Source organism: Chaetodon auriga, chromosome 1 (genome assembly GCF_051107435.1).
Source record: "Chaetodon auriga isolate fChaAug3 chromosome 1, fChaAug3.hap1, whole genome shotgun sequence".
NCBI classification, from domain to species: domain Eukaryota; kingdom Metazoa; phylum Chordata; class Actinopteri; order Chaetodontiformes; family Chaetodontidae; genus Chaetodon; species Chaetodon auriga.
In genome coordinates this window covers 18,756,863-18,783,083 of record NC_135074.1, presented here as the reverse complement: position 1 = coordinate 18,783,083, position 26,221 = coordinate 18,756,863, and the positions used below count along the sequence as shown (strand labels likewise).

Genomic DNA, 26,221 nt, shown 5'->3' with positions numbered 1-26,221 from the left:
TCAGCCCACCCTCCGCAGCGTCACAACATGCCGAACACCCCGTAGTGACACCATACCACCACAACCTCTTGTCACACCACAGAGCTCCAGTCTAATTACCTCCTGCATGGCTCAATCAATGATGCAAGGCCAACACAATATGGCTGGGCCTGGTGTGAGCAACAGAGTTATTGACCACTATCCTAAAGCATCACACTGATTGTTTCTGCATGTTTACAATAAAATCCCCAGACTCGGCATGGCCACTTGTGTCATGCCTGTCATGTGCTGCTCCTAATATCAAACTCTGGAGTCTCACTGTGGATGTCTGTGGCTGCAATCAATGTCAATCACCAAAAGTTTTCCCCTTTCTACTCTAATTATCTTGGCCCCCCCATGTCCCGTGTGAGGAACGCTGAGTGAGCAAGAAATGCATTCTATATTGTAACAGTTATTCATATATTTTCTAAATATATTATTTTAAATACTATTCAAGTATTATCAAATCAGGTAAATGCACTGATGAATATTAAGTGCTGAAAAGTTGTGATTGCAACTGAAGTTTGGTCTACTGAGCTTTTTTTTTGTTTCGATCGGGTTTTATTAGCAATTTGGCATTTAAAGAGTATGAACCTCTCTTTATTCATTTTCCTTATATATCAGATTTACACTAAGATACAAGGTTCAAAAAACTGAACCATTCGTCAAGAAGAAACCAAACTGTCCTGTCCTGCAATGGATGGCCTGTTCGGCTGGCCGGAAAATGTAAAACCAATCGAAACATGAGACATTTAACCGCATTACATCTAAATCAGGTGTTGACAGGCTGGTGAAAAAAAAGTCATAACAATATTATGCCTCCCTAAAATGCTCTTGTCCCTTTCTCCTAATGTTTAATTTTCTGGCAATATTGTAATATTGCTATGGGGTTTTCTGAGCTATTGTGTTTCATTCTCTTTGGTTTCATATTTCTCACTTCTACACCTAAAATGTGCATTAAGACACCGCTTCCAGGAAAAGGAATAGGAGTTTTTTTTCTTCTCCTTTTTGTGAGCCCCACAGCTCGGTGTAATAGAGTTATTAGGTGATTGTAAAAGGCTCTGTGTCTCTGTGTGCTCTCCTTTCTCGCCTCGTTTTAAGCCATCCATGATGTCATGAATAGGTGTTGCTGGATATTGTGGGAGCCCTCCTCCTTCTCCTCCTTTTCCTATGTGCACAAATATTGCATCAGAACGAAGGTAGAGAGAAACCTGAGAGACAGATTCAGTTATAGATAACACCAAATCCATCATGCAAACTGCTTTCAGTCAGAACAGATGTCTTGAATTTAAAAAAAAGAGAGAGTTTTTGCTGCAAATGACTCAAGGTTCCAAAAATCTACTAGAAGTTTAAAAAAAATGACAGCACCTGACCGAAACTTCAAAGCTAGTCTCAGGAGGTAGGAAAAAAATCCTGGGAGTTTTATAGTTTCCCATAAAAAGCACAGGGTTTATATAGGAGTGAACCTGAGACCGCCTGCCCCAGAATCGACCATAATTCACTATAAACCTGACTGGCCGGCAAGATAGCCTCAACAGGGCCAAAACTGGCCTGCTGCAGTGCTTGTAGCTCTGTCTACAATGTCAAACGGTTACACCTGTAAACCACCACTTTCACCATCTTTGCACTGGCCATGACCCAAGGCAGTCTGGGGCATTTTAGAGTCAGCAAACGAGGTAAGAGATCAAACCAATGAGTGATCAGTGAGGTGGCCCCTGCTCAGTCAATATACCAGAGAGCACTGACGCAAAATGATACCTTAGTGCCTCAGAGAACAGCACAGCTTGGCCCACGAGAACAAAAACCCTCTGATCATCACACGCGGTTACTTTCTCAAACATGGATTCTCACTGGATTTCATAGCAGTAATCCATGTGAGAGCCTCCTCGGATCGTATCTAAGAGTCCAAACACAGCATGGACACAGTGCACTCGCAGTCCATCACCCTCTCTGGTTCACACACATGCATGCATAGACACTTTGAATGTGAAACATAATAATGCATGAGACAGGGCCTATGTCTGTTTCCTATGAACCTGCAATGAAGCCCTGAGTTGATAAATCACCTCCAACTGGAGTGCAGGAATCTGGCGGCTTAATGAAAAAGTCATGTCGAGCTGGGAGGAGTTGGTCGGCATGGCTCTGGGGTTTCTAAACGCCCTATCGAGGCCCCAACAGGAGGGGAGCTGTGGAGCATAATGGGGGGAAGCTGGCTGGGTCAGTGGCATGGATTCAATACCACTAAACTGTCTGGGAATTTACAGCAGTCATATAGGAGATTCAGCTGAGCAAGTACAAATGTGACCGCCTAGAATGCAGTGATGTTCTCAATAGGGCATGGGAGACACGCTGTGTGCATGTGAATGTGCTGTACATGTGGTCTGATTCAACAGATAAGATCACAAAGATACATATGAACGTAGGTGCCTCAAAGGTGTCTTAAAATACTTCAGTCATATTGTAGTTGTATTACGGTGCCTTATGGGAACGTCCTGTGAAGTTACTGTAAAATCTGATCCTGATTAAATGACCTTGAATAATACTTCACTACATTTGTTGTTTTATACATTTTAAAAGATTACATTTATCATGTTTAGCATGATAGATCACATTCAATTTGTTTTTTCCACTGAAAGGTCCAGCTCAAAGCTTTTTTATACTGTGGTGGTTTTCATAGTTTAAAAATGCAATCATGGTTTTTCAAGCCTCTCTCTTCCATGGAGCACCTTATCTCTTTCTGTGGAGGCTGAAGCAGTGCTCTGTGCTTTTTCAGGTAAAGAGGGACAGGGGCGGTGTGGGCACCACCCCATCCTCTCTCTCATAACTCTACAGTGCACCTTGCCCTCTGAGTGGGCAATGCATGCCTGTATCAGTTTCACCACCCACCCAGAGCACTGCATACATCTGCATTTCCATCCACTTAAATGCAAAGTAAAAGTGCACCTTTAACACAAAACAGTGTGGTTGCTGAGAGAGCCCAACTAACACAAGATAGAGGTGGGTATTACTGGAAGGGTGGAAGGGAGACAGAGAGCCGGTAATTCCAAAGAATGGCTCCCAATGGAACCGTATAATACAGCATGTACACACAACAAACACATACAAAAGTATAGACAAAACGAACATCAGAAATGTACACACACAAGCATGCACACATGCACATACAGACTCTCTCTCTTTCCCTCTCTCTCTCTCTCTCTCTCTCTCTCTCTCTCTCACACACACACACACACACACACCATTATGATCATACCCTAATTTCCACCATTAAATTTGGCAGTGCTGTTAATACAAAATTAATGCATTAAAACAGATGACTATCTGTGAGCTAAATAGCTATCAATTCTAAGAGAGCTGCCAAATTCCCTCTGTGAGAGAGCCAGTGAGTATCTGCCTGGATATTGCTTTGTAACTGTCTCCCTGATTCTCGGCACTAAAAGCTGGTGTCTGCATGTGTGTATGTGTGTGTGTGCGCGCGCACGGCACAGCACACATGGACTTCATGGGAGGCTTACACGGGTTAGATAACTGCAATTCACACCTGACGCCATGCAATGCACTGCAACAGAACAGACCGGCCTCTGTATTTGAATGAGATTTTATCCTTTATGATCACAGAGGCTGAAGTCAGTTTTTCTCCATCACCTGAGAACAAAATGTACCACATAATTCCTGACTTGAGATGTGTTAGAAGAAGTCAGCCAGCACCTTTGTTATTCAAACATAGTGATGTCATGGCAGCAACTATAACCAATGAGGTAATTGTGTTTCACTCTGAAGGGAGACAATGCAATGTGCCTGTTGGGCTGAAAAACACACCGTGGCTAAAGGGAGAAGAAAACACCCATGTGTGGCTTAAGTCTCACTGTGTGCCAACTGTGGCCATTGTATGCATGCATTGTAGAGTATATAGGACTATCCTATTGCATCCAGATTGCATCCAAAATGCAACATCTGAAAAGGTAGTTTCAGCCCAACTGCGGCCTAATTGTGAAGATTATAAATTAGAACACATTTAAGTTTAAAAAGAATGAAGTTTGGGGTTAAAGGGCTCAAGAATTAAAATAATGTATTGTAATGACCCCTTTCTTCCCAGCAGCAGTGGATTTGTGAATGTGCAGAGATTTGTTGGGGACTTGATTCTCATAAATCTGCACTCTGGGATTCCCCTGGAGCGTAAGCAGGTTATTTAGGAAAGCAAAGCAGAGTGACTGGAGTCACTGAGTGTTTGCAGTTTGGCCTGTGATTCCCTGCCTGCCAGCAGCACGAACAACAGCTCCAACCACAGAGGCCCCACTGGGTGCCAAATTCGGTGGCTGCTTTGAATTAGCCACTGCAAGCTGCAACATGCCTAAAAGTTAGGTTGTGGCTTAAGGGGACTGTGTTTTCCAGGCCCAAACTGCCTACCTACTGCTTCCTGAACCTCATCCGCACCCTTGTCCTTTCTTCTCCTTTACTTTTCCTAATCCCTGCCACCCCTCCACTGCATCCTGTCCCTCTGTCTCAAAGCCCATAATGTGCTAAGTTGCTTCCTCTACTGCTGTGCTGTAGAAATGATCCATCACTACCGGTGAATAAAAGCAGGCTGCATATTTGTCTCTGGGAGGGAAGAGAGAAACAAAACGGACCTCTGTGTGGTAAGGGAGGGCAGCGAGGTAAAGATGGATCGCTGTAGGTGTCCTTGGAGAGGATGACTTAACATGGGTCTATGAAACAAAGTAGCCTGGGAGGGGTCATAGAGACACTTAAAGACAATGCAGCTACTGGTGCTCCACACCCACCACTCTTACTTACTTTAACATTAAATAAAGCAATAATTATTGAATTCCGTTTGAATGAGTAAGATGCTAGAAAGTAAACAATGGGAACATAATTGCAGAGGGAAGGCAATCAATGCAGGCAGTCATTTGGGCCGCGTTGATTGTGTAGGCTGCTCTATGTGCTCCGTGCATGTGTGTACATTTGTGTAGCCGTTGCAAATCTAAGGTGAGCTGAGGGGAGTATGTGCTCTGACAAGGAGCTGAGTAATACACTCTGCCATACGCACGCACAAAACAAGAGTTGGGTAATCCCTCCTTCAATAATGACCTAGGGCTCTAAACAATAGCTCTCAATCAGCTGATCAATGTGTCCACATAATTCATGTGCGAGTCACTGTCTTTGAGAGGGGAGGAGGAGGAGGATAAGCAAGCAGGCGGTGGAGAGATCAATGCCCTGTGCGGTGATAACGAGCCTGGGCCTATGCCCACAGGAGCCCCACACTGGCATCCAGGGTCTCTCTCATTAAGAACATTTGGATAAGCATGGCCATACATACATAATGTGCACTTCTAATCGTAGCCAAATAAACACATTTCCCCTCGTCTTAATGAGCTCGGTCCTGCTTTTGTGACACACAGCGATGACTACAAAACAGGCAGGAAATGATGTCAATCCCCAAATAAGAAAAAAAAAAACAAAACAGTAAAGCAAATTAACAGCAAGCTGTTGGCCTCCTCTTTCAGTAGCTAATTAACAGCTTAACCTCCTGGTGCTTTTATGAAAGCCATGCTGGGAGGAGCTTGCCAAAATTGCAGTACAATAAGTCTGCCTGCAGGAGGCGAGAGCAGGGTGGAGCCATGGGGGTACCAAAACAACTGTTACAGCCACTTAATGACATATGTACTGGCAAGGTACCATCTGGAAGCTGAATGGGGCAAATCAGGACCTGCCCTGGCCCTTCTCTCCATTACCCACAGCACTGTGTCAACATCACAGCCCTCCATTTTGGACAACGGTGACAATACTTGTAGAGGGCCAGAGAAGAGCATTTTTTGATTTTCATTTTAGCAAAACGGGACGCACAAATCAGGCTGACATGTTCAGATTTTGACTTTGAATAACAGTTCATCACATCAGTGTTTTGCTACCACTCTTATGACAATGATGACTAGTGAGATTAGAGAGGAAAAGAACGGGTTTTGTGCTGTAACAAGTCTTTTGGCTGTGATAGCGCTGGTAAGAAAACAGATAATACAAAACAGGAATATCAATAAGATACAATGAGATTTTCATAGGAGAGATAAAAAACAAGCAGGCCTGTGAAAAAACAAAAAAGACCTATTTCAAATTTCTTAACACTCCAATATCTGACTATTCCTCCCAAGCAGGCAAAGATGACACCCAGAGGCCACTAAAATGACCCTAAAAACCAGCCTGTCTTCTGGCTAAGAAATTGAACCAACATCACATCCAGTATGACAAGTCTTGTACTTGAGTGTGTATTTAAGTATACAGCTTTGTCAAATGCTCCCTGTGATGTGTTCGTGTTTGCAATGCAAACACGATGACAGGCTGCAGACACCTAAAGCTATCAGTCAAACAGAATCCTCTTGTATGTATGTGACTTCCATGTGATTTAGAGGAAAATCTCAGGAATGTTGGAAAAGCACTGGTTGTCTGAAGAGAGCTATTTAGGGCTGTTAATGGAAGTGTGTGTGCATACTAGATAAGAACAAGATGACTGACTAGCTAGATCTGAACTTGGCTGTACTGTAGGGTCACTGATGTGTTAGTAGGGTAAAGGCAGAGGCAGCCCTGCACCAACACAGCTGACAAGAGCCTCCAACACCTCGCTGCCTCTCATTTGTCACTAGCCAGCCAGACAATGGCAGTGTGGCCTTGTGAAGCCACTTTGAATGTGAGCAGCAACAAGCTTGTTAGATGGAGACGAAGGATGAAAAAGAGTTTGGAGAGGGTGGAGGTGAGTGAGCCCTGTAGGACTGAGGGAGACGGTGAGCTGGGGAATAGGGGGTTGTTGGATTAAGATACAGGCAAACACCACTTGTAATGATTAATGCAGTCAGTGAGAATTAAATTCAGGGCAGGAACATTACCCAAACACAATTAGTCCTCGAGAACAAACATCACAATGCCGTGAATGCAGATTCATTGCCATATCATTGTGAGAGAGTAGCCATCAGGAGTCAAAAGAACTCCGGAGGTAAAACTTGTCTGACGTGGCCTTCAAGAGTCGGTGTTACAATTATTATGTGTCCTCTTCCCACCCTGTTGGCTACTATGACCTAGAAAAAAACCTTAAATGTGCCCACAGCAGTAGGGGTGACCAAAAGCCATGCTTACTGAACTGCAGGCCTGCCCACGCTCTTGCTTCTAAGCCTATTGTCATTAGCTGATCTCCTGTTCCACCTTTTCGCTGACGTAACGGCAGAGAGGAGACACAGAATACAGTCTCCTCAGGCTTGTATTATCTAGCTTTCACCTCTGGCGTTCTCAGTTTGGTAGTGTAAATATTTCATTACCACATAATTGGTTGCTGCTTCAGGCTACACAATAAGGCTGTGATAGCTGTAACACTGTATGTTTTCTGACTATCCTGTATCCTTTTTTTTATGTAAAATTCATAGAAATTTGTTTTGGAGAGAGGGTGTTTGAGATCCCGTAAGGGAAAATGTTTAGTTGTTCATGCACTGCCCTCGCACAAGCCCGCTAGAGACACCAGCTAATTAAAAACAGTGATGATGTGCTCAGCCTGTGTTAATATTTAACCCAGTCTTACGCAGCTATCTTTATTAGCAGCACTGCGCTGACAAAAGGAGCAACATGGCCTTTTGAGAGGTCCTCTTCTTAAAATGAAAATTAATGGGGTGGAGTGGGGTTGAGTGGAGGTGAATATACAGAGTGGGTCTATATGTGGGCTTATTTCCATGGAACATGAAGTACTTCGTTGGAGTGAAACTGCTGCTGAGGGTTCTTCAAGCAATTCATACACCAAACACCCACCAGTTTCACCTGTCAACTCTTCCATACCAGGCAACTAAAAGCTGCAACTTTAATGAGTAAAAGAATGACATTGCACTTTTAGTGTTCACGATAAACTAGAGATTAAAAAAAAGCTGAACAGTTTAAGTGGCACAAAAAATACCATTGCTTTGGATCATTTAGAGTATCGGGGTTTTTGTAGAATAAAAAAATCACTACACACATCCTCTGACCCTTCCTGTTCATTCGTCAGTGAGAGGTCTTTGAGCTGCTGTCTTTTTGAATTAAAACTCTATGATTAAAATGCAGAAAAACACAGCTGTTGTCCACCCTCATAAGGTCCAAATTTAAGTTTTTTTTTTTTCTTTGCAAGACCAATCGCAGCCTTTGGCCTGTGCCCACAGGGAGTTAGTGCACTTGTGTTGAAAAATGGTGCTCTGTGCAGCTTCCCATGAGTATAGCCAACTATCACTAATACATATGGACCTTGCTAACACAGATTTCTTTACAGGGTCATTCTGTTGGGCCTGCTCATTAGCAAAAGAAAAAAACATAACTGCACTTTCCATAAAAAAGAAACAAAAGTGCTCATTGATCAAGACGATCAATTGAGGATCAATAACCTAAACCCTCATCATTCTCAGTGCAGCATAATTGCTGCTGAGATATAGTTGTCATCACTAAAAATCAAACACAGACCAGACTAATTGGGAGAGGCCTATTGCTTTGGTTATGCTGGCAAAAAGCTTTACAAAGCTCCAGAAAGACTTGTGATGGCCAGTCACTGGAGCGTCCCAAAATAACTGCTCATGCCATTAGCAAGTGTCATCATGGAGGTCATTGTGCTGGCTGCCCGTTTGGGGACATCTAATACAGGGCATAGCAAGCTACCACACAAGAGCGCTTTGTATCCCCTCTCATGTAACTTGTGCACGTAAGATATAAGATCACATTAAGACACAATTTTATAGGACAACTTGTGATTTTAATCTAATGTTTTGGAGGAATGTCCTTATTAGACAATTTGTTGCTGACCTCTGTGTTAAGCAATGGTCAGAAAAAAAAGATGTCATTTTCCGCTCCAGTAGTTGAGCACTGTAAAGAGGCTTAGAGAGCTGGTAAGGCAAAGAGGCATGCCTGATATAATAGATATTTCACAGGCTGGCATCGCAGCCAAGCTGCCCTTACTGGCTGCACCATATACACTGCTCAATCGTGCAAAAAATCTCAAAATATACTTCAAAGCCTACCACTTTTCCCCTTCCTGTTTATTGATTACATAGAGCTCTTGTTCAGTAATTGTGCAGTAAATCAAGCATGGTGAGCACTAATCTCAACCCCGGGAGGAAAGTGTTAAAGGTAAAACCTGCTGAAAAGTGCATAATTACGGAGCTGTGTTCAGCCAGGAGAGAGGATATACTCCTCCCTCTCACATTTCTCACACACTGCCTGCCTGCGCAACCAGGGGCAGCAGGGAGAGGGGTTGGCAGAAGAGCAACGGGAAGTGTATACAGTTTCTAACCACCTCTCACTCCCTCCCTTATTCTCCCAATCCCTCTCCCTCTCAATGCATTCCCAACCAAAGCGCCGGGGGCGCCATGCTTGTAAAGAAACCACAGCCTTTTGAGTGCCTCTTGTATTTACAAACGGAGGCATGTTGGAATCAAAGGCATTACCACATGACATAACACATTAAACAGTTGGCAGATTGAGAATTTGTAGACTGAATAGGTAGTGAGTGGGGTAAACAGGAATAGTGCCATTGTTGGATCAGTTCAGCTAGCTATACTTGGTATGAGAGCCACACTTACCTAAACCAGAGTACAGGATAGGAGTCAACTGCAGCAGCTCCCTCCTTTCCCGTGCTTTGCCTTCCCTCTTAGCACACAGCTCAGGCTTTACTCCAGGTGGAGACAGCTATCACTTTCCCATCAACTTCCTGTTCCTCTTGTCTCTCCGCCCCCCTTTTCTCTCAGCTCTCTCACTCCCAGCTGCACAACTTGATTTTCTGTGCCATGTTTGAAGAAATACAAAGCTGTATCCCCCCTCCATCTTCTGAGGCACTAAAATCTGCAGTTAAGAGATTTTTTTTCTCTCCTCATCCCTCCTTCTCCTGCTTCTCCTCCTCCCCCAACACTTTTCCCATGTTGCTGTTCTGCCTAATCTCACCTCAGTTTTTATTTCACCCTCATCAGCAGGGACCTAAAAATAAATGATAAATGGAATATGATATTTTAAAGCCTTATCTCTTATCTGTTCTTACAGGGGAATAATAGGGTAGTTAATCCTGCAGATCCTACTCAAATTGATTAATCAGCACATGCGGACAATCAAATAAATGATTAATATTCCCCAGTCCTGTGGTCGGACAGTTACCCCTGAAACCATCAGTAATAATTCAGTAACCCTTCCCAGACCACAGGCTGCAGCTAGTCAGCCTCACTCAGCATCAGCCCTCTGATGTTCAGCAGGACTTTGAACTCCCCGCACAGAAACTCAGACACACCGAGGGTAAGACAATCTGCAGTCTACTGTCTCTGAAACCCTCCTACAATGCCTGCCTTCCTGAGCAAACTCACACCTTATACAATATATACACAACAGGATTTAAGGAGGACGGCAATATATAAGACAAGGAGTGCTTCATATAACTGCTGTACACCCTTATACTACTGAGGGAGGCTATAGACACAGATCTGGAGTCTCTTTTCCAACGACTGTACGGATGAGACTATAGATACAGGAAGTACACATTGTCAGATCATTGCCTTATAATCCAGAGGCCAAATAGAAAACGTTACCATGCAAAAACCTGAACTTGTGTATTACGTAAGTGCTAGGTGAGGTGCCTAAAAAAATAATGCCACTGTGTTCCCACAACTACAAAAGCAGATGTCTCCAGGCACTCACACAGACAGCCTGACAGAGAGACAGGCTGTTTAGCAGCAGCTCTCCCAGGCCTCACCACACTGAGCACACCCTGTCCTGCTCGTGGACAAAGGGGGGTGGGTGAGGGGTGGGGGGGGGGTCTCCATTGAAAAAAGCCTTCCTTTCTCTCCCATTCCCCGTGATACTCTCCCTCCCACAGAGGTCAGCGAACAGCCATCTTCATGACGCTCCTCTGCATCTGCCAGCTATAACTGTTCTTAATCAGGAGGACCAGAAGCAGAGGAGACCACCTCTCGTTCCCCCACATTTGCACCTAGGTAAGGAACGAATGGTGGGGATGGGAGATATGTGTGTGTTTGACTGGCGGGGGGGGGGGGGGATGAAGTAAATACAGCTTGTAGGTGTGGAATGTCTGCTCCGCTCCTGGTAGGCCTAGCAGTGCTGGTGCCGTGGATGTGTGTGTGCCTGTCTTGGGCACATGAAGTTATGCAAAGCCAGCACTCTCCTCCGACAAACACACACATTTATACAGTATACACACACTGTCTCACCCCACCCTAATCCCTCCTCTCTGCCGTACAGGAGGCTTGGCCTTTGTGTTGCGTCTGGCCAGCTGGTTGCCTGAATCAGCATGTGCAGCTGTCTGCTGTGACGAACACTACTCTACCGCTACCAGGACACAGTGACTCTTCACTGCATTGCTATGTTTTAATATGGCTGGCTGGCATTACTACAGCCATTTAAAAATCCACCTAAGAAGCCACTGACCTTGGGGGGAGTTTACACAGGCTGAGAGCAGGTTGAGTTTAGCTATAACACTTATTGATGGCCTTTAACTGGTGTTTGAGAACCTCGGAGGGTAGTGCTATAAGAACTAGACTCACAGCTGGGGGAAGACCGAGCTCAAAAGTGTGAGTGGCCATTCAGTACTCTTGCCAATATGCCTCGTGATATACAGCTTTGTCTTTAATAGGTATGAGCGTGGTGTGTAGGGCAGTGTCGTGAAAAAGCCCCAGTTTTATATAAGCGTTACAGTTCACTTTGATCTCTTCTCTTGCTCCACTGTTTATAAATCAGCCACACAAATATTTATGAGCGGAACGGGGAAAATGGCTGGTCTGGTTTGTATCTCTGCCCTCCTTCCCTCCCTCCCTACTGTGTTCCCTCCCTCTCCCTGTGGCTGATGTGTGGATGAGGCCACCGCAGACGCAGAGCGAGTGCATAGGCCCCAGGCCACATCCATCATATCTGCTCTGTCTCTGGCTATTGTGTGGCCCCAGAGAAGGCTGACCTAACCCAACCAAGCAACAGAAAAGACAGCACATTTAGTGCAAATAAAACAGAGAACTAAGAAGAAAAAAATATATATATCAATGGCACAGACAAGCATGTGGTCACCGGTTTAACTTGTGTGAAATGATGTATAATAGTTGAACTAGCGCGATGTGAGTGCACTGTAGGTCCACAATCAAGGACAAAAATATGCACGTCAATGACAAGTGTGAGCCTGTGTGTGCTGTGTGCACACACACACACGCATTGGTGCCCCTGACTAATGCATCACTAGTTCATCAGTAACAAAGATCAATTAATTAATACAGCCATGTTCAATACATATTGCCTCTGCCTCCCTTGTAGCTCACCTATCTGTTCCTGCCAACAACACACACTGTGGGACAGGCCCAGGGCTTCTGGATCCATACGCTTTAATTGCTCCCCCCAGCCCTGACCTCTGATCCAGATCACTCTGATATACAGCATCTCTATTAAATTGGGAAGTAGGTAAATATTCTCCTAATGACCCTCAGTTCTAGCGACACCACTGAAAAAGGAGGAAAAAAAAATCAATCTTGTTTTTTTTTTTTTTTTCCTTTTTGCCCTTCACTGACTCTATTAGTTTCCTTTTTATCTGAGGGTTGAGTCAAAAAATGTGGAGGGAGGCCGAGCAGAATGGAGTGTCTGCTCTCATTTTGACAGGGCAATGGACTTTACTGAGATGCATTTCAGTAACGAGGAGATTACAAATCTATGCTTAGAGGAAAATATCTTTTGAGCGGCATCTTGACTGTCCTTCAAGTAACACACTGGTTCTACTGAGGCAATGTAAAAAAAAAAAAAAAAAAGTCAGACAACCTTTATCTAAACTGAACAGAATGTTGATCCTGCAATCTAGACTCAAGATAATTTAAAAGATAATGCGCTTCAAGCGGGAAAGGGACAAACTCCACCAAATGTTACTCATCACATAGTGCGAGTGCACAAAAAGGTGGTGGTTTATGCAAGGCTATGTGCATGTGTCTGTGCATGTGTGCACACTGTACAGTAAAAGCTGATGAACTGTCTGCGTGTGTCTGTGGGCAGGGGTGGGTGGGGGTAGAGAGGGGGTGGTAGTGGTGGACTGGCTTGTCGATCGATGCAGTGATTGGCAGTTAATGGCTTTTCCTGTTCTGCCTTGGTAACCCTGGCCTGATGGCTGTTGCTTCTGATCAGAGATGGCAGATGGTGTTTGATTTTCGTATATAAACCTCTGACTTTGTGGAGATGGCTTCATCATGTTTAATGATTTAAAAGTTAAGTTGAATACTGGGAATACTGCAATGCTGGATCTCTCATCTAAAAAGCCCTAACCTCCCTTCCAGATGTAAGGACTGATCTCTCCTAACTACATGCACATAACATGGTTAGTATTCTGCTATAAGCCACTCAACCCCTCAATGATAAATTATTAGAATGAAATTCACAACACGTTTTTTTTTTTTTTCCTCTATTACTTGTCTACCCAGACATTTCAATCTCAGACCTCATTTTACAGGCTATTCTGTCACAAACAAGCTCCTGATCTAATATGACCACTCAAAGAATCAAAAATCCCCCGAGATCAAAGATAATCCTCAACGCCAAAAGACCTATCACCAAATTGTTCCATCCTTTTCACCCAACCAGTCGGTAATGAAAGCGCAGACTAGAAACTGCGCCAAGGAAAAAGGAGAAAAAGTTGTAAATTGAGGAAAATTGAATGATAAGCTCCATTTGATGAGCAAGAGAAGATGGTAGGAAATCAGAGTACAAACAGCAGGTCCTGAAATCTCAGATTTTTCAGAGTAATTTCATGTTCTGAGGGGTTTGCCTTTATTCGGCTCCTCACTCAACCAGTTTCAACTGCTTAAGGCTTAAGTCTATGGTTTAGGTCTATTTAATATCCTGTAACTCCAGACATTTTGACATTTCATCTCTCCAGAGGTTCAAAAGGAGTGGATTCCAAAAAAAAAAGCTAGACAAAACTATTAGGTAGAATTAAAAAGGCTTTATATTTCTGACAAATACAGTAAACAGTAAACCTATTAGAAAGAGTGTGATTGAACTGAAACACAGAGGCCCTCTCCTTCTTGTAAAAAATAATAATAATAAAATTTGATCTGGCACTATGGACAGAGCCATCTCCAAAGCTGTTGTAATCTTCATATCGTCTACAAGTCATCTGTGAAATGATGTTTGCCGAGAAACAGGAAGGCGTTTCTGAACATTGTTGAGCACAAAAGCACAGGTTTCGTGTGTGATGGTGATGCTGATGTGTGTATGACAGATAGGTTTGTGAGAGACAGAAAGAGAGAGAAATTTAGGTCACCCTGGGACTCAAAAATGCAAAATGAATATGCCCTCACTGGAGCATCAACAAATAATATAATACTTTGTTTTACAGAACTTATTAAGATGCTCTCTCTCCCTCTCTCATGCCTCTCAGCATGCAAATTAATACATTGATCATTTGAATAATAATTTGCATTCCAGATCTCACAATTTCATGTTCAAACTTTAACGGCTCCCAGAGTTCTCGTTTAAACAGTAGCTGCACAGACAGTCCTTATGGTTCAAATTAGTTCAACATGGCTATTCCAACCTAACAAGCATAAATTAAGGAAATTCCTATCTAGTGACAGAGATAGGCCATCTGAAGGAAGGATCCAAGTTTGAATTATTCAGCAGTCTTTAATTCTAGGGCTAGTGTTGATTGAATGTGGTGACATTTTATATAAAAAAGAGAGTTTGTGGGCCTGGCGAGGAAGGCAGTGAAGGATGACAGCGTATGATCAGGGAGTGAGCCGAGGAGTTCAGCGGCCGTGGAGGCTTCCTCTGCTGTCTGCGTCTCAGCAGAGATCTCAGAAGAAAGAGGCCTCTGTAAATCAACATGAGACCGAAAAGGACTTTATAAAAACACAAATATGTGAAAACTGCTTATCCTGAACAAAAGCTTGCACTTCGGTCCGTCGCTTTTGCCAGCGTTGGCCAGTAAAAGAAAAGCATCAGACAGCGTGACCCTGAGGTTTGCCACATAAATGGAGCAGTGTGAGGTGAAGGTGAGCGTGGAGCGGAGACGATATGCTGGGGTGGGGCTTAAAGGCATGGTAGTTAAACTTTTTTTTTTTTCTCCCAACGCCACTCTTTCTATTCTGGGCATCAGTTTGTCATGAAGGAATGTGAAGGCCATAAAGTATCGGTGCCCTTGAGAAGCTGAAGAGCATTCTTGTCCCCAACTCTTAAAGCTGTCTCTCTCTCTTTCAGTCACTATCACTTTCCCCAGCTCACTCCCCCTCTCCCTTACTCCAGCAGCAAGTTTAAAGTAGAACACAGGTGTAGAAGACGGCACCCGTGGGAAAGATAACATTTGGGAACATTCCTGGGGTTAAAAAAAGAAGTTTTTTTTTTCTGATACTCTTCATCTGGAGAACTATGTAATTGCCTTGGTTCCATGACTATGCCTTTGTCCCCTTTTGTGCCTCCACCCCACGCTCCCCATCGCTACCTCTTACATCACTAGCTCGTAATTTCCATATTACAATTTAAACAAGAGATTCTATTCTCTGCTACTTTTTCATTTTCATCTTTCCATTTTATCCATCTTTTGTATGGAAGAATAAAAGGCATGATGAGAAAACAAGGTGCAAAATGATCTTTTCCAGGGCCCCCAATAAAAACCGCGTGACACCCTGGGCTGCACCGCTTAATTACAAAAGGATGAAATCGTTTCTTCTACATCTGGAAAAAACATTGTCTGCATAACACTGATAGATTTACAGCTCCCAGTTCTAACCCTGAACTCAAGCACACAGCAATTAGGCAAAACATGGATGGACAACCAGCGCCATGAAGTTCAGGAAGCGAAGGCTAGTCTCTCTTGGCACTATAGAAAGACCTCTAAGGCTCCACACTTTCAAATAAAAATTCTACCCAGAAAACGGTCCTCAGGAAACTGGTGGATGGTTAATTTTTACTCAAGCCTTGATGGTGGTCACAGAGAGGTGAGGTGGACTTTTCACTGCACAGAGTACTTTTTTTGCGCTACATATCCCATCCAAAATAGACTGCTTTGAGGAGAGCATGCTCGCAGGCATCAGCATCTCTCTGACCCATCACTAACAACAAACAGCCAATGAAATCCAGGCGAGAAATTGCTGAAGTTCTGCAATCCAACAGTAATCGATGCACCACAAAATGGAAAGACCTTAGGGGCAGATTTGTTAAAACATAGAAAAACCTGGGTAAAACAAAGGCAGTACATGCTCTGCACACTTAGGAGCAATTTAAATGGCTGCAGTACTGTAAATCAGGCATGGGTTTGAATCCAGCTGCTGACAACAAAGCCAACTGGCTGAGCAATTACAGAAAGAGCTGCCAAATGCACTATATGTTGTGCTTAGAAGCTAAATTATGAATACATGTATATAAAATAATGTAATACTTCTTATAATATTGTGTTTAGCTACTCAAACATCCTTTTGGACTTACAAGTGGAAGATTACAAGGCAAGGGGGATGAAACAACAGCCAGGACCACAGATCCATCATTCTGTAAAATTTATCCCTCCCATGACTCTACTCTGTAGGCCAAACCCAAACAAAATAGAGGTCCCTCTGTGCTCATCCTGGTACCTAAGACCTCCTCCCCTCTCCTCATCTGTCTCTTCACCCTACCTTGCTTTCATGTACAGCTCTACTGAACACAGACCTCAGAGCTGAGTAGTTTTGTGGCCCTGACCACTCGGATGCCATTAATCTGGTGGCTTAGCCACTGATGTATTGATGGCACAGAGCCGGTAAGCCTGCCTGCCTCACTTTCTCCATCCCTTCAGCTTAACAGCTCCATAGATTCATAGGAGCCTACATCTGGCCTCATCAAAGCAGTGTTTACCTGCCAATTGCCACTGTTAGTCCTTCAGGTGCAGCGGGTAAAGGTTGCCAGTTGTATTGACCAGTTGGGCAAAAAAGACCTTTGAGACGCCTCATTTAAGCTGTAATAGCCACACAGTGTGTTTGCATGCACTCAAAATACATCCAGAAGTCTGGTTTCTTTCAGCGCTTCAAACAACATGCTACACCTTTCATCTTACAACTAATACCCGAGGAAACAGAGCTTACATTAAGGTGCTCTGTAGAGCAGTAAAATCAGAAAATTAGCAGTTTTAGCATCAGTGCCACTATATTAATATTTCTTGTGAGCAAACACACATCTTTCCAGATATTAAACCTGACCATCAAACGACAAATGTAAACTTGATCACTGGGAATGTTTGGTCATTGCAAAATATGAAAAGGCCTTCATCAATCACTTCAACGCCAGTATTCATAGTAATTGAGTTATTTGTGTACACGTAAATGTAATGATATGCAGCCTCCATGGCAACTCATTTTACTACAGTTTGACTACCAAATACATTATACGTTGACAGCAAATTGTAGAGGCTGATTACATGGAATCCGAGGTTGTTCTGAAGACAAAGAAAAAGGGACACTATCTCTCAGGCGTCTGAGGCATCATCTCCACAAGAGCGACCCTCCAGTTGGTGAAGGACGATGTAACTGACCTCTAAAAAACACCCAAATCTCCTACAACACAGAACTTTCATTTACCATTTGTCATAATTACAAAATTTAACGACAAATCTAAGCCTGGAGAGCCTTATGTGTCTTATTGTTTTATGGAAGCTACATCTGTTGACTGAATGAGAGAATCAGTTTGTTGACAGTAACGTTGACAGTACTTTGTGTGGAGCTGAACGGTGGAAGCAGACAGAGGATTTAGCTGAGGAGAATGTTTAGTTTTTCAGCATGATTGCATTGAAAATATTTAACCTTAAGATGATCCCAGTTCTGGACCACCCACTGGTCCACTATCCATACTGGTTTGTTTTGTAGGTGAAGAGTATTTGTTATGTTTATCAAATTAGATGAGACAAAGAAGAAGGGTGAAGAGTCAGGAGAAGGGAGAAAAATGTTAAAGAAAGTGCTTCCTGTTTTTAAAAAGAGACAGTGACATGCGGTCAGGGGAGGCAGGGGAGGCAGTGCCTCACCTGTTAAAACATAATTAAAAAAAAAAACTTCCTGTGGTTTATAAATTCATTAAGAGGAGGAAATTCGGATTGAGCTCATGACTGTTCTATAAATTTGTTTTCTCTATGATTTCAACATTTCTATGGTCAAAATCGCTAAATTTACGCATTTCCTGTTCAAATATGTGGGGGAAGGGCGAGGTGAGGCAGCGATGAGCTGTGCCTCACTTCTGACGGCGCTGTGCCACACACACTGACTGACGCAGGCAGTTGGCGCATGCCCACTGCTGTCTCTCTTTATCCAAAAAATCTAATCAAAACAAACAATCATTAACACAATGACCAAGGAACTCCCAGCTGACGATATAACACGCCATCCTTTCTCTAATCTTCCAACTGTATAGCTCTGTGTGATGGAACACAGAGAATGCATTTCTGCTGTATCTCCACCACAGACCCAGGGCCGGCAACCTGGTCTGTAATGCACTGGGCCCTTTTAACTCTGGCATTTGTGGTGAACAGCCACTGAAAAAAAAAAAAGCTGGGAAAAGTAAGCAGCTCTCTGCTCTCCCTCTTTCGCTTTCTTTCGCTGTCACTTTGTAAATCCCAGCAACACCCACAGTAGGGCAGTTGCACATACGACCAGCAGCAGCAGCAGCAGCAGCAGCAGCAGCAGCAGCAGCAGCAGCAGCAGCTGCTGTGCCACGGGTCAAAGCCCGACCCTTTTCCTGGCCTTCTCAAGGGGTGGGAGCTAGAAGAGTTGTGAAATTCTTGCACACTGCCAAACATTAGCGAGCTCTACTAGCCCCCCTTTTCTTGCCTGACATCCCCTCTCTCCAGTCCACCCTTATTTTGTGTTGTATGCCACTCCTGCCTTCTTCCACCCACCACTCAGAGTAACTGAGATCTGTTTGAGGTACGACACAAGAGTTCAACACCCTGCAGGCAACTACTGACACAAAGAGGATAACCGGGCTTCAGGATCATGACTGTGTTGACTGAGGAGGTGTTGCAGGGACCCATACAGAATTTAAATACTTCCTTTGTGTGATGTTATGCCACTGATCACATGAACATCACTTGTACTGAATCATATTATGGGAACTTCTCTATGAGCAATTAAAATGATACATTTCATGAGCCTTATGTTGTCATCTGCTGGCACTTTAGATTACTAGATTGCTGTGTGTGTGTGTGTGTGTGTGTCTGTTTGTGTGTGCATTCACACGCTTGTGCACGTGAAAGGAGAGAATGGGCTGTCTCCCAGGATGTGCAGCGAGCGCTTTATTAGAGCGGTAGTACCAGTAAATCAGAGCTCAGCTCTTCCTGGAACTGCTGCAACCTTTCCCACTGAGCACTATTACTGAACAATCATAGGCTAGCCATGATAATTAGCAGAGTATCTATCCTTCCAACCCTCCTGTCGCCCCCCCATCCCCTCTCTCCTGTCTGTTTCTCCATCCTCCTCCTATCCCTCCTCTTCTTAGAAATATCTGGTGGGTGAGTGGGTAAGGCGAGGCGCCCACTGGACGTCATTTCGCCAGAGAACATCTCACAATACCTGGCGCACTTTCTGTTTTGATGTTGGCCAGAGTGACACGTTGGGTTCATTTATCTGCCCACACTATGAGACCACCAAAAAATATAAAGCACGATTGGGAAATCTGAGAAAATTTAAGAGCTTGGGAGAGGAATTAGACATGGACGTGCCAACCTTGTCCCAGTGGTGATGGGCAGCAAGATTCCATAACATTGCTGTTGATGTGCAGAAATCTGAAAACTCATCTGGGACGCCTAAATCAGCCATCCTGACATCCAGTGGGCACTTGGTCTAAGTCTAAGTCAGCAAAACTGACTCCTGCATGAGTCCAAAATAAACTTTAAAGCTTTATTTGATTGCAAAACTGCCACATTTTTCTTGAACTGAAATACAACTATAACCTATTTGTGGTTGTATCCCAACTACAAACTATTGAATAGTCCTAGAGGATTGGAGTCAGTCCTAGAAGCTATGCTCATTAATGGGGAGAGGTCATGACAACTTGCATTTCTGAGTGTAAGCAGCGAGTGCTTCTGCTGAGCAGGATCATCAGTGAAACACCTTAAAGCCTTTTCATGTAACCACTAATCTCTTCATTTAGATTACTACCTCCTCTCTGTTTTATTGCGGTTATTTGCTCTCTCCAGATTGTAGACATTTTCTTGCCTCAGTGTTCACTGATTCTTTTCGATTGCACTGAAGGGTAAAATAAGAGTCACTCCATCCATGATACAGATGTATTGTTTTTGTTAATGGGCCAACCGCTGAGCCCTACTAAACACTATGTTAGTGCAGTTAAAAGTGCAGAACATATGATCAAAAGGCCTGTTTCTCATTGTTAAGGAATGGACAGTGAATGTGACTGTGTGTGTAAGGCAGAGAGAGAGAGAGGTGAAAAGTTTGTACAGTTATGTGTGTGTTCAATAGAGTGGGACAAGGACAGAGGGAGGGGTGTCAGGACTTGGTTAAAGATTCCCCATCTGATAGTGACGGCACTTTCTCCCTTTCTTTCCATGGCCAAGCGGCATCTGGAGTGGATTTTGTGCTAGCAGACACCGAGGAACATGATTACATTCGGCTAACTGCGCTCTAAACTGATTATGCATGTGCCAAGCTAATGGACTACATTTGCAAGAGGAAAAATAACATCCAATCAATCTCAATTACCGCCGATTGCACCGGCCCCCGAGACAAGGAAGGTAGCCAGCTAACCCCCCATGCTCCTCCCCATTCCCCCAACCCTTGACTGGAAGCTGAGGCCTGTGGCTGGGCCTGGTTAGGCCACACCCATTCTGTCTGGCCAGGGCAGCCAGGGCCTGAGAGCTGGATTAGTTCCACTCATCTCACCTCCACACTAACACATAGCTAAGCCCTGAGGCCTGCTGGTGGTATAAAGGCTATCATATCCACATATCAAGTACAAGGCTGACTGTAAAATGGAAGCTGGGTTTCTTCAGGATGAAGGCAGAGTCTCAGGGGACTCTACATATTCTAAAAACATACGGTACACAAACAAACGTTTGGGTTATGTGGATAGTGCAACAGAACCCATCTGTTTGTGTTTAGCAGTGACCATTCTAGGAGCAGATGGGTGACCATCATGCTATCATCAGAGCGACTGAAAACGCCATGTTCCATGGGAAAAAGAGAATTTGAAAGTTAGCTTCAGAGCTCAGGAGTGTGTTGGCAGGACACACAGCGCTCAGAATGGGTTTCCTTCAACAGAGAACACAGTACACAGGGGAAGACAGCATCACCCCCCACTGTACGGTGGTCCATGTGGTCAGGATGACTTGCTGGATCATTCTGTGGTCTTTTGGAACATTCCAATACATGGGGTGGTGGGGGTGATATTTTTAGAAAGCCCTAATATGGGCCGCATACCACAGACTCTCAAATTATCCCATCCAGCTTAGCCCTCAGTTTAAACCTTCCTTTTTAATTCCAGTAATTACAGGCTCCAATTTATATGGAGCTGTGCACACAAAGGGCCTGTTTAATGCAAACCAGTTTGATTTGGGTGAAGTGTCCCAAGCATCTTCCACATCTTACAGTCTGTTTATGCTGACTTGATGATTTATTTTCTCCCCAAAAAGGTTAAAAATGGTGCTATTTGCATCAGATTTCTTTGGGGAGGAATAAATGAATGGTGATTTTCCTTTTTTCGTCTTTGCATAATATCCCAAGTTGGGTTTACGGGCTTGTGGGCCACTGTTGGTTTCTGCCCGTCTGTATCTCTACCAGGGCAGTAAATCGAATGCGGTACGCAGACTGTGACATTGTCAAGTAGGGAGCCAGTGCTGCCAAAAGGCCTCACAACCATGTACTTGTTGTCTGCTAATCACATTTGTGAGTCATAAAATATCATAATAATTCATGTCAACTCGTTTTTGGGTAGTGTCTGAGATGAGGAGATCTTATGAGGACCGCAGTGGTCCCGGGTTGAGAGAGTAGGTAATTTCTGGGCAAATGCACACACTCTTCCTCAGAAGATCAATTGGTTTTAAGAAATATGGAGCCATCTTAAGAGGCTTAAGTCATAAAAAATGATCATGCCTGGATGTGTTGTACATATTTAATCCCCCACAGCCTGAGCAGCAGTATGACATATGTCTCTTCTCTCTTAAAAATCTAGCACAGAGAAAGAGACAGAGAAGAAAAAAAACTGTTTCTCTTTTGCCTTTGGGCTCACAGCAAAGTGGAAGGCACAAAGATAATGTAATATAAACTGTATCCTATCCTGCACGACAAAACAGGTTTCTCTCTCCAAAGGTGTGAGGGATAGACAGAGCCTATCTATTTTGGTCTTATATGAAACTGTCATTGGAATGTGGGGCCAGTAAAGTCCAGCAGCTAAGGCCAGGAGAGGATGACCCTGGGATGGGAAAGCACAAGGACATCTTGCTTTGCTTTTCTGCTGTCTCGGAACTGACTCAACACATTCACAGATTATGTTGCATATTTGCATTTGTATGTATCTAAAAATATCCCGTGCATCTGAAAATGTTCCTGTGGTCCCCTCGCTTGTCCTGGTGGACACCATAGACTGACAAGCCGTATTACATATTCTCCCCTCAATACCTCCTGTGCGCCCTGGCCCCTGCATCATCACACCTTCCCCTTTCACAAAACACTGAAAATTGATTTCTCTCTTTTACTGTTATTTCAGCACAAAGGCTTTGTGGACAGGGAATATGTCTGCCATGCCAGTGGTTCTGAGAAACCATTCATAATGCTGGATGATTTTCAAATAGACAGCCTTTTTGAAGGGGTTTAAATGGACCTCTCTGCCTTAGTTTTTAATGTGATTAGAAACAGCATGCTTGAAGCAGCACATTTCTCACATGCCTTTCCTAAAGAGGTCATACAATAATATACTAAGATACCAACACACAAAGTGTCAAGCAATAGAATTGTTTGAATAGTTTTTTCCTGTTTACTTTTTAAGAGTCAAACACTTGACAAGAGAGCAGACTTATTATAAATAAAGGCAACTTCTACTAGGAGACAGCGCACATTACAGTGTTGCGTGTTGGATTCTGTTAGTGTGTGTGCAGTGTAGGCTTTCAGGGAGTATGTGGTGTCAGTGTTTGTATGTGTTTTGTTGTCTCTGTTGTATATGTATGTGTGTGTGTGTGTGTGTGTGTGTGTGTGTGCGTGTGCAGCTATGCCAGTTTGGGTTAAGCGCAGAGTGGCCGAAGCCGCAGACACACAGGATAGGTACCTAAGTGGAATCAGGCCTGTTAGATTTATGGCCATTTGTTCGGAGAGTGTTCATCCATTGGCTATTATGGAATGATTAGAGGAGAAGGTGAAGCTCCAAGTCCAGCAAAAATCAATACGGCTGTCGAGAACGATTCAGCCTTTCCCGCTCCGAGGAGTATTAGCACCAAACCTCTGTCTCCTCACACTTCTTCATTTGTCTCCAAGTGATTCACCCCTAAGCCTCCAAACCAGCTTCGCCTGCCATGTTCTTCTCATGGCAGCTGTGTGGGCCCTGCTTGTATGTGACTACTGGGAAGGCAAGAGTTACACAGCAAAGCTATCATTCATGCCTTGGGAGAGCAGCTACTTCAGTGGTGTGGGCAGCACTAGAACATTTACCGCATCTCGTGAAGGAGTATCAAGCTAGCAGGGAGAGGATTAAGGAGACATTTTGCCATTTGTCTAAAACTCAAAGTTCAACTGGATAATAAGTATTCCCAAATATGGCACAAACACACTTCTTCTGCTGGTGTTATCATAAACAGCATTGACATATTGCTTTTGTGTTGCATGACAAAGTCTGATTTTCATACATTAAGCAGTGATACGTGATTCGCTGCCGTGACAAGATTGAGTGGTAGATCTGATAAAGACGCTTGTGGACCACTAACCTTGTAGAGCTTGAGGCTAGCCTCATGGCGGGAATTGACAGTGTGCATCCTCAGCTTCTCCAGGCTGTTAGTGTAGTAGTCGCAGGCGTTGCACTTCAGGTGCACTGGATTGCCGATGGCCACACATTTCAGGCGCCATTCATTGCCTTTGCCCCCTTCTTTGATGTGGGCCACAAGCTGGTACTTTTGCACGTGCTTGTCTGTCTTGCAGTGCAGCTGGAAGTTGGCCTTGAGCTGAGTGGTGTAGTGGCACAACTTGCACTGGTGAGAGTCGCCAACCACAGCACGCCACTCCTCCTCCGGTAGGCTGCGCTCAGCTCCCATATGCATGCCGAGCACATCCAGGTTGTCAGTGGTGAAGCGGTTGCACACAGCGCACTGAAAGAGCTTGAGGGAGGGATCGCTGGTTTGTGATAGACTTTCTCCCAGGGTCATCAGTTCTTCGGACACCAGCTGTCCGCCGCCCAGTCGCACGTCCATAGGGATCTCCCCACCTACTAGAAGGTGCAAAGAACACAAAGACAGACAAAAAGTATTTAGACGGTTGCATACATTTATCATTATGTTAGACATATTCAGAGTGTATAGTTCATATCACTTATTCTCTCAGAAATATATTTCAGGACAGTTTTATCATTATAAGTTACTGAGCACAGTGTTTTCCAAAGGAAGTAATGCTTTGTGCCATTGTCATCATGAATCTGAGGTAAAATAAAGCTGTTCAACTTTGAAAAACCATGGTCTGTCAGTCAGTATGATATTGCATGTGTATGTATGTATTTATGGGCCTATAGCTATCCATGCTGAAAAAGAAGATAGCCCGGACTTTCCATGGAGACCAAAACCTCATGTTGTCAGAGCATGAATGTGAATGAATGTACACATCGCCCTGTTTGGCCTGGTGCACTTTCATGGCTAGTCTGTAAATAAAATCCAGAGGCCATGAGCTCCACAGACACAGCAAGTTATTTTATCATTACTGAAGAACTAAGGAGTTCCCAAGCAGATATTAGTGTAAATCAAATCCATCGCCCTTGTTGACTGAATAATGATAGAAAAAAATCCACTTCTCTGCTTGGATTCTTCTGCTTCTTTCTCTCCAGATTGCCTCTAAATCAATATGGACACCTAACAGATTAATTCTGCTTGGTACTGACTCCAAACAATGGAGAGGGGGGGAAGAAAAAAAACACAGCAAGCACATATCCTATGACACCAAGCAGAGAACTGATGTCTATACAGTCTGGGATGGCTGGCTTTAAAAATGAATACTAAAAAAATGAGGTAAGAGCAGCCGGAGTTTTTGCCATTGCTTGCTGATCTTTAATCTTTCACTGCCCAGACTGAGCATGCAGGCTTGACCCTGCCTGGCTTTACACTAAATTAATTCCAGCAGCTCCTTTTTATTTATTGCTGCAGTATGCAGCCTGCTCCTGGACTTTTCTCCATTACCTGAGTTTTTATAGCCAGGAGAGGGAGACCTTTGAGAAGCCCTCTGAAATCACTCACAGACCCAGCTCCCCAGTGATGGCTTCTCTCTCTCTCTCTCTCTCTCTCTCTCTCTCTCTCTCTCTCTCTCTCGCGAACACACAGATGCACATGTGTGCCCAATCGCTATCGCAGTCCTGTATTTTCCTGCACCTGATGTCCCTCATTTCTACCTGGCTCTCATGCTCCATGCAGATTCAGTGATTTACCGCAGACTGGCATCCTGTTCCTCACCAGATTCTGGTTGTGGACATTTAGATCAAGACTGATTTTTACAGTAGCTTTGCTTCCATTTTCACATAGGTCCTCAGTATATATGTCAACCCATATCCATATTCATACCAAGACAGAGTGCTAAAACTACCCTTAAATATGAATAGCCATCTCACTTGTCTTGTGCTTTTTCATCGTGTATAATAGACAACAAATTCCAGCACAAATAGCTAAAAGCCACATTCCCCTCCCTTCTGTTTAACACTCTTTCAGTCCATCTTATGTCATTCTTTCACTACAGCAGCTGAGTCTTGGGAAACGAGGATTAACAGGAGACTGGGATGATGTGAGGTAAACATTTGTTATCTATCTCTTTGGCAATACACTCAAAAGTCAAAAATCCACAGTGAGAGCATGAAAGAGCACCTCTCACTTTAGCTGCTTGGTCTGAGATCTCCTTGTGATGTCAGATTCTTGCAGGAGATTTACTCTGGCCTGTCTGTCATACTGTAGAGTTAATATCAAGAGTGTTTGTGTATGATGGCTTTAAGAGTTCCTTAAAGTGTGACCGAGGATGACACCACTGTACTTTATGGGTCCACACTGTGTCAT

General features: G+C 43.8%; 1 protein-coding gene across 4 annotated transcripts in view; it reads right to left on the bottom strand.

The window, feature by feature from the left end:
• Nucleotides 1-26,221, bottom strand: part of zfhx3b (zinc finger homeobox 3b) — a 239,815-nt gene that overhangs the window by 63,476 nt on the left and 150,118 nt on the right. For all 4 annotated transcript variants that reach the window (XM_076728208.1, XM_076728217.1, XM_076728198.1 and 1 more), the window contains one exon: nucleotides 23,909-24,405. In XM_076728208.1, the coding sequence (XP_076584323.1) occupies nucleotides 23,909-24,405 (497 nt within the window). The remainder of the gene's footprint in view (nucleotides 1-23,908; nucleotides 24,406-26,221) is intronic.